Genomic DNA, 8,460 nt, shown 5'->3' on the forward strand with positions numbered 1-8,460 from the left:
CTTCAGCCCAACCCCCCCATCCAACCTTCACCCCCAAACCCCCCTTTGCACCCCCAACCCCTCCCGCACCCCAAACCCTTCACCTCTACCCCCCCCGTACCCCAACTTCTCCATTCCCAGCGCACTTGGGGGTATATGGGGTGTATTGGGGTATATGGGGTGTATTGGGGTACATGGGGGTGCATTGGGGTACACTGATGTATATGGGGTGCATTGGGGTCTATGGGATGTATTTGGGTATATGGGTTGCAATGGGGTCTATGGGGTGTATTGGGGTATATGGGTTACATTGGGGTATATGGGGTGCATTGGGGTACATGGGGATGCATTGGGGTATATTGGGGTACACTGATGTATATGGTGTGCATTGGGGTATATGGGGTTACACTTATATATATGGAGTGCACTGGGTTATATGCGGGTGTACAGAGGACACATTGGCCCCTATGGGTGTATATGGGATGCATTGCAATACCCTTCCCCCCAGACCCCTCTCTCCCCACCCCATAGAACCTAAACCCCCCCAACCCCCCCATTCCCCATCACCTGCTCCCCATAGCCCAGATTATATGCAGTTGTATAGGGGACACATTGGCCCCTATGGGTGTATATGGGATGCATTGCGATATCCTTCACCCCTCTCTTCCCACCCCATAGAATCCCCCCCGTCCCCATAGCCCCGGTTTATATGCGGTTGTATAGGGGGCACATTGGCCCCTATGGGTGTATATGGGGTGCACTGGGTTATATGCAGTTGTATAGGGGACACATTGGCCCCCATGGGTGTATATGGGATTCACTGCCATACCCTTCCCCCCAGACCCCTCTCTCCCCACCCTACAGACCCCTCCCATTCCCCATCACCCCCCCCATCCTCATAGCCTCAGGTTATATGCAGTTGTATAGAGGACACATTGGCCCCTATGGGTATATATGGGATGCATTGCGATACCCTTCACCCCAAACCCCTCTCTCCCCACCCCACAGACCCCCCCCATTCCCCATAGCCCCGGGTTATATGCGGGTGTATAGAGGACACATTGGCCCCCATGGGTGTATATGGGATTCACTGCCATACCCTTCCCCCCAACCCCCTCTCTCCCCACCCCACAGACCCCCCCCCATCCCCATACCCCCCGGGGGGGGGGTTCTCATGCTCAGAGCCCCTTCCGGGGCCGCTTGAGGAAGGCCAAAGTGTAATCACTGGGAGCCACTTTCTGCTTCTTGAGCTGCACTTGGGACTGAGCCGTGAGCTGCAGTTTGATGGCGCTGGAGTTGATCTTCGGGGCCCGCAGCAGATCCTTCATGCCCCTCATCTTCTGGCTCTGGAACAGCAGCACCGGCCCCGTGGGCTCCGTCGAACCGGAGGGGACGGGACTCGAACCGGCGACGTTGGGATTCGAACCGGCGACGTTGGGATTGGAGCCGGTGACGTTGGGAGGTGCGGAGGGGGGAGCGGCCGCGCTGGGAACAGCGGCCGGGGGGTCCTCGCTGCGCGGTCCTAGTGCCCGGCGCCGCTCAGGACCCTTCTTGGGCTGTGGGGGCTCCTCCGGTTTGGACTCCCGGCGGGGGCCCCTCCTCCGGCTGTCCCGGGTATCCTCCCCCCCGGGGTCCTCGTCCTCCGGGGGGTCCGTGTCACGGGACACCAACGTCACCCGCTGGCGGACCTGGGGGCGATGGGGGCAATGGGGACACTATGGGGGCAATGGGGGCACTATGGGGGCAATGGGGACACTATGGGGGCAATAGAGACACTATGGGGGCAATAGAAACACTATGGGGGCAACAACGACACTTAGGGGGCAATAGAGATACCATGGGGGCAATGGGGGGGATGGAGGCAACAGGGACCCTATAGGGGCAATGGAGACTGGGGGGACAATAGAGACACTATGGGGCAATAAGGACACTGGGGGGCAATAGAGACACTATGGGGGCAATAAGGACACTGGGGAGCAATGGGGACATTGGGGAGGCAATAGGGACACTATGGGGGGTCAATAAAGACACTATGGGGGTGCAATAAGGACATTGGGGGTGCCATAGGGACAGGCCTGCCAGGCAGGCAGCCCAGCCCATGTGTGACAGAGGGGGGGTACCCATCACCCCCAAACCCCCCCCAGGGACCCCAAACACCCCAAACCCCCCCCAGGATCCCCCCCCCCATACCTGCCCATCGAAGCGGCCCAGTGATTGGACGAGGAACGTGGCCCAGCCCACGTGCAGGACGGGGGTGGGACTCCCCTCCTCCCACTTACAGATCCCATCGTAGAACCGCAGGAGGTGAGCGAAGCACTCGGGGTCCTGCAGAGCCCCCCCCCCTGGGGGCGGGGCCTGAGGGGGGCGGGGTCAGGGAGGGGGTAATGAATGGGGCGTGGTCAGAGGGGGAGTGGTTAATGAATGGGGCGGGGTTAGAGAGGAGGAGTGGTTAATGAATGGGGCGTGGTCAGAGGGGCGTGGTTAATGAACGGGGCGTGGTTAGAGAGGGGGCGTGGTTTGTGAATGGGGCGGGGTCAAAGCGAGGGGTGTTGTTAATGAATGAGGTGGGGTTAGAGAGGGGGCGGGGTTAGAGAGGGGAGTGTTTGATGAATGGGGTGGGGATAGAGGGGGCGTGGTTAATACATGGGGAGGGGTTAGAGAGGGGGCGGGGTTAGAGGAGAGGGTCCCAGGACCCCCAAGTGGGGTACACTGGGATATATGGGGGTGCATGGGGGTCTCTTAGGATACAGAGGATGCATTCGGGTGCATTGGGGTACATGGGGCACACTGGGGTACATGGGGGTGCATTGGGCACCACTGCCAATGGGGAACCCCACAGGTGCCCCCCCCCATATGTAAGCCCCCCTGCCCCCCCCAGGGTGCCCCCCCTCACCTCGGGGTCCCCCTCCCCCGGGGGCTCAGCGTTGGCTGCCTCCTTGAGCAGGTTGGGGATGACGTCATTGGCAATGTCAAAGAACTCCTTGTAGATCTCCTCGTCCTCCCGGCAGTAATTGTAGCTGTGGGGCAGGGATGAGGTTATGGGGCAGGACCAGGTTATGGGGCAGGACCAGGTTATGGGGCAGGACCAGGTTATGGGGCAGGGATGTGGTTATGGGGCAGGGATGTGGTTATGGGGCAGGACCGGTTATGGGGCAGGACCAGGTTATGGGGCAGGACCAGGTTATGGGGCAGGAGCAGGTTATGGGGCAGGGATGAGGTTATGGGGCAGGGACCGGTTATGGGGCAGGACCAGGTTATGGGGCAGGGACCGGTTATGGGGCAGGACCAGGTTATGGGGCAGGACCAGTTATGGGGCAGGACCAGGTTATGGGGCAGGGATGTGGTTATGGGGCAGGACCAGGTTATGGGGCAGGACCAGGTTATGGGGCAGGACCAGGTTATGGGGCAGGGATGTGGTTATGGGGCAGGACCGGTTATGGGGCAGGACCAGGTTATGGGGCAGGACCAGGTTATGGGGCAGGACCAGTTATGGGGCAGGACCAGGTTATGGGGCAGGACCCGGTTATGGGACATGGATGCAGCCACAGAGCTGCCCCCCAGCACTCGGCCTGGAGCATCCCCAACACCTCGAAGAGGGGTCCCAAGAACACAGGACCCCCCCAGAGCCCATCCCTGCACTGGGACCCCCACGGCTGCCCCAGAGCCCCGATGTGGGGTGAGCCCCTGCCCCACTGCTGCCCCACATCACCCCACAGCTCACTCCTGGATGACGGTGGCGGTGTCAGCCCAGGCCTCCAGCGCCTCCTTCACGTTCTTGTTGCGGCAGTGGTACCCGGCCAGGTACATGTAGGGGTAGATGTGCTCGTTGTTGTAGTAGGTCCGGGCAGACTGGATACCCTATGGGGCACCCGGGGGGAGGGGGTCAGCCACACACTTCTCCATAGGGCCCAGCCCTATAGTGTCCAGCCCCATAGTGCCCAGACCCACAGTGTCCAGCCCCATAGTGCCCAGCCCCACAGCAGCACAGCACCAGCCCCATAGCACCCAGCCCCACACCTCACCTTGTGGTAGATGGTGAGGGGGTCAGGCCTGCCCGGAGTGGGCTCCAGCTCCTCCAGGTCAGCCAGGTTACCCAGAGCCATGGGGTACCTGTGGGGGGAGGTTGTGGGGCAGCCCCATAGCAGGTTTGGGGGGGGGGGGGGGCACAGCCCCATAGGAGGTCAGGGCCCCACTCACTTCTCCAGGTGGCCCATGTCGTAGAGCAACCAGAGCAGGCGCTGCAAGGGGAAGAAGGTGGTGATGCTGGGCTGCCCCATGGCTGCCCCATGGCCACCCCACAGCCGCCCCACGGCCACCCCACAGCCGTCCCATGGCTGCCCCATGGCCACCCCACAGCCACCCCACAGCCGTCCCATGGCCGCCCCACGGCCACCCCACAGCCACCCCATGGCTGCCCCATGGCCGCCCCATGGCCACCCCACGGCCGCCCCATGGCCGCCCCACGGCCACCCCACAGCCACCCCACAGCCGCCCCACGGCCGCCCCATGGCTGCCCCACAGAAACCCCACGGCTGCCCCACACCTGTTGCAGCTGCAGCAGCTCCAGGCTGTCCGTGTGCAGGTCAATGGAGGGGTTAATGGCGCACACCATGAACGCGACCTCCATGTGGCGCGTGCAGCGCAGGTAGGAGCCCTTCAGGTACAGCCAACTCTGGGCAGGGCACAGGGACGTGTGGGGCAGAGTGAGCCCCACACCTGCCCCACATGTGTGTGAGCCCCCCAGGACCTGTCCCTGTGCCCCATGGATCCATCCCCGCCCCGTGACCCCTCGCTGACCCCCCTCTGGCTCCACCCCGTGACCCCCCGCTGACCCTCTCGGCCCCGCCCCATGACTCCGCCCCATGACCCCACGCTGACCCTCTCGGCCCCGCCCCGTGACCCCGCGCTGACCCTCTAGGCCCCGCCCAGTGACCCCGCGCTGACCCTCTCGGCCACGCCCCTTGCCCCTCTCTGATCCCCCTCTGGCCCCACTCCCTGACTCCCTTTGACCACGCCCCGTGACCCTGCTGACCCCACCCCATGACCCCGCGCTGACCCTCTCTGGCCCCGCCCCGTGACCCCCCGCTGACCCCCTTGGCCCTGCCCCATGGCCCCACGCTGACCCTCTCTGGCCCTGCCCCATGTCCCCCTGTGACCCCGCCCCCTGACCCCGCCCCCTGACCCCTCGCTGACCCCCTGACCCCCCGCTGACCCTCTCGGCCACGCCCGCCGCCACGCTCTGCCCCCTCCGGTCCTCGTTGCCCTTCCCGTGCCACGTGACCTCAGCCGTCTGCTGACCCCTGACCCCCCGCTGACCCCCTGACCCCCAGCTGACCCTCTCGGCCACGCCCGCCGCCACGCTCTGCCCCCTGCGGTCCTCGTTGCCCTTCCCGTGCCACGTGACCTCAGCCGTCTGCTGACCCCTGACCCCCCGCTGACCCCCTGACCCCCCACTGACCCTCTCGGCCACGCCCGCCGCCACGCTCTGCCCCCTCCGGTCCTCGTTGCCCTTCCCGTGCCACGTGACCTCTGCCGTCTGCTGACCCCTGACCCCCCGCTGACCCCCTGACCCCTCACTGACCCTCTCGGCCACGCCCGCCGCCACGCTCTGCCCCCTCCGGTCCTCGTTGCCCTTCCCGTGCCACGTGACCTCAGCCGTCTGCTGACCCCCGGCCCCGAACGCGACCCACGCGTGGTCCTCGGACAGCGCCAGGTGAACATCCGGGAGCCCCAGGGCCTGGCAGGCCCCGACCACCGCGAAGGCCACACCTGAGCTGTCCAGCTTGGTGCCTGCGCGGAACGGGGCACATAGAGACACATAGGGATACATAGAAATACATAGAGACACATAGAGACACATAGGGATACATAAGGACCCACAGGGACACATAGGGATACATAGAGACACATAGAGCTGTCCAGCTTGGTGCCTGAGCGGAACGGGGGCACATAGAGACACATAGGGATACATAAGGATACATAGGGACACATAGAGCTGTCCAGCTTGGTGCCTGAGCGGAACGGGGCACGGGGGTCACGGAGGGATACATGGGGATGCATAGGGACATATAGGGATACATAGGGACCCACAGAGACACATAGGGATGCATAGGGACACATAGAGCTGTCCAGCTTGGTTCCTGAGCGGAACGGGGGGGGTCATGGAGGGGTCACGGAGGGGGCACGGACGGGTCACAGAGGGAACCATAGGGACACATAGAGATGCATAGGGACGCATAGAGCACCACCAACCCCATCCCCGTGGGGCCCCCATGAACCCCACTGACCCCCCAACCCCAACCTCCACCAACCCCATTAACACCCCCAATCCCAACCCCATCCCATTGGGCCCCCATCAACCCCATTGGGTCCCCCCAACCCCATTGGTTCCCCCAACCCCAGCCCCCATCAACCCCATTGACACCCCAACCCCATCCCCATTGGGCCCCCACCAATCCCATTGATCCCCCAACACCAACACCCATCAACCCCATTGATGCCCCAACCCCATCCCCATCCCCATTGGGTCCCCATTAAACCCATTGGGTCCCCCCAACCCCATTGGGTCCCCTGAACCCCAACCCCCATCAACCCCATTGACCCCCCAACCCCAACCTCCACCAACCCCGTTGGGCCCCTATTAACCCCATTGGTTCCCCCCAACCCCATCAACCCCATTGGTTCCCCCAAGCCCACTGGCCATCAACCCCATTGACCCCCCAAACCCCAACCCCCATAAACCCCATTGGGTGCCCCCATCGCCCCCATTGTCACCAGTGATAAAGCTGAACAGCGACTGGATATGCGCCCGATCCTTGAAGTAGGAGCGGCTGAGGCTGTTCCAGATGACATCCGCCACCTTCCTGACCAGCTCGCGGGAGGAGCAGCCGCCAGGCCGCGGGTACCGCGACAGGTCCACGGCGCCGCGGATCTGTGCCGTGAAGCGCGCGTAGAGCGCGGCCACGATGGACAGTTCCGCCACCGGGAAGTAGGCGCGAGCCTGAGGCTCCGGGCCCGGCCGGGCCTCGAAGCTGACGCCAGGGACGTTGGTCGGGAGCACGCGGTTGACGGCCAGGAAGTGCTCCACGAAGCCCAACACCAGGGAGAGCAACACCAGGTCTGGTTCCGGTTGGGCCAGTTCCGCCTCGAACAGGCGAACGACGGAGCCCACGGAGCGGAGGGGGAATAGGGCTTTCTGCCAGGGCTTGAGACCCATGGCTATAGGGGGAGAGAGCAGGTTATGGGGTTAATGGGGTGATGGGGGAATAGGGCTTTCTGCCAGGGCTTGAGACCCATGGCTATAGGGGGAGAGAGCAGGTTATGGGGTTAATGGGGTGATGGGGGAATAGGGCTTTCTGCCAGGGCTTGAGACCCATGGCTGGGCTGTGGGGAGAGGGGAATGGGGGTAATGGGGTGATGGGGATCAATGGGGGAATAGGGCTTTCTGCCAGGGTTTGAGACCCATGGCTGGGCTGTGGGGAGAGGGGGGGGTTATGGGGGTTAATGGGGTGATGGGGGTTAATGGAGGTAATGGGGGTGATGGGAGGAATGGGGGGGAATGGGGGGATGGGATTATTGGGGGTAATTGGGAAGAATGGGGTACTGGGGGGATGGGGATAATGGGGTAATGGAGGTAATGGGGGTGATGGAGGGAATGGGGGGGGAATGGGGGGATGGGGTTATTGGGGGTAATGGCTGTAATGGGGGAACAGGGCCTTCTACCAAGGCTTCAGCCCCATGGCTACAGGGGGAGAGGATGGATTAATGGGGTAATGAGGGGGATGGGGGTGATGGGGGGAATGGGGGGGATGGGGTTAATGGGAGTTAATGGGCATAATGGGGGTAATGGAGGTAATGAGGGGGATGGGGTTAAAGGGGGAATGGGTGTCAGGGAGGGGAGGAGGGGGTTAAAGTAGGGGGAATGGGGCTGGGGAAGGAGTCAGGGAGGGAGTTATGAGGCTGCAGAGGGATCTATGGGGCAGCAGAGGGATCTATGGGGCTGCAGAGGGATCTATGGGTCTGCAGAGAGTTTATGGGGCTGCAGAGGGATCTATGGGGCTGCAGAGGGATCTATGGGGCTGCAGAGGGATCTATGGGGCTGCAGAGGGATCTATGGGGCTGCAGAGGGGTCTATGGGGCTGCAGAGGATTTATGGGGCTGCAGAGGGATCTATGGGGCTGCAGAGGGGTCTATGGGGCTGCAATGGGCGCTATGGGGCTGGGTAAGGGGTCAGGGTGGGGTTATGGGGCTGTGGGTTTGGGGTCGGCCCCACCCCCCCCTCCCCGCCCCCCACATGGACCCCCCTCCCCCCCCCACCGCCCCCGACCCTCACCGTGGCCGCTGCCGCCACCCGAGCGGGGCACGACGGGAGGGGGCGGGGCAAGGGGGCGGGGCCAGGTGGGGAGGGCGCGTTGTGATTGGGTGGGGCGAGGGGGTGACGAGAGCGGTGGGAGGGGCTTAGACAGAAGGGGCGCTGCGATT

The 8,460-nt window shown here is 63.5% G+C and overlaps 1 protein-coding gene across 2 annotated transcripts; it reads right to left on the bottom strand.

Annotated features, from left to right (window-relative positions):
• Positions 1-1,124: 1,124 nt before the first annotated feature.
• On the bottom strand, positions 1,125-8,341 carry MEN1 (menin 1). 2 transcript variants are annotated; one of them, XM_034071707.1, is made up of 11 exons: positions 8,312-8,341; positions 6,754-7,197; positions 5,647-5,769; positions 5,192-5,277; positions 4,523-4,651; positions 4,177-4,217; positions 4,002-4,089; positions 3,701-3,837; positions 2,873-2,996; positions 2,170-2,334; positions 1,125-1,667 (listed from the first exon to the last, which is right to left on the bottom strand). In XM_034071707.1, exons 2-11 carry the CDS (start codon positions 7,193-7,195, stop codon positions 1,158-1,160), a joined length of 1,845 nt encoding a protein of 614 aa, XP_033927598.1. In that variant the 5' UTR covers positions 7,196-7,197; positions 8,312-8,341; the 3' UTR covers positions 1,125-1,157. The 2 variants fall into 2 exon arrangements, with proteins under 2 accessions (XP_033927598.1, XP_033927597.1); XM_034071706.1 differs by lacking the exon at positions 5,192-5,277 and having other exon boundaries at positions 5,561-5,769.
• Positions 8,342-8,460: the final 119 nt, after the last annotated feature.

The sequence above is a fragment of the Melopsittacus undulatus genome, chromosome 22 (assembly GCF_012275295.1).
Source record: "Melopsittacus undulatus isolate bMelUnd1 chromosome 22, bMelUnd1.mat.Z, whole genome shotgun sequence".
NCBI lineage: Eukaryota > Metazoa > Chordata > Aves > Psittaciformes > Psittaculidae > Melopsittacus > Melopsittacus undulatus.

Coding starts and splice junctions, on each gene's coding strand:
- MEN1 (XM_034071707.1), bottom strand. CDS start 7,195: ATGGGTCTCAAGCCCTGGCAGAAAGCCCTATTCCCCCTCCGCTCCGTG. Junction 5,770..6,753: donor GCTGTTCAGCTTTATCACTG/GTGACAATGGGG, acceptor CGTTCCGCGCAG/GCACCAAGCTGGACAGCTCA. Junction 2,997..3,700: donor ACCGCCACCGTCATCCAGGA/GTGAGCTGTGGG, acceptor CCTGCCCCACAG/CTACAATTACTGCCGGGAGG.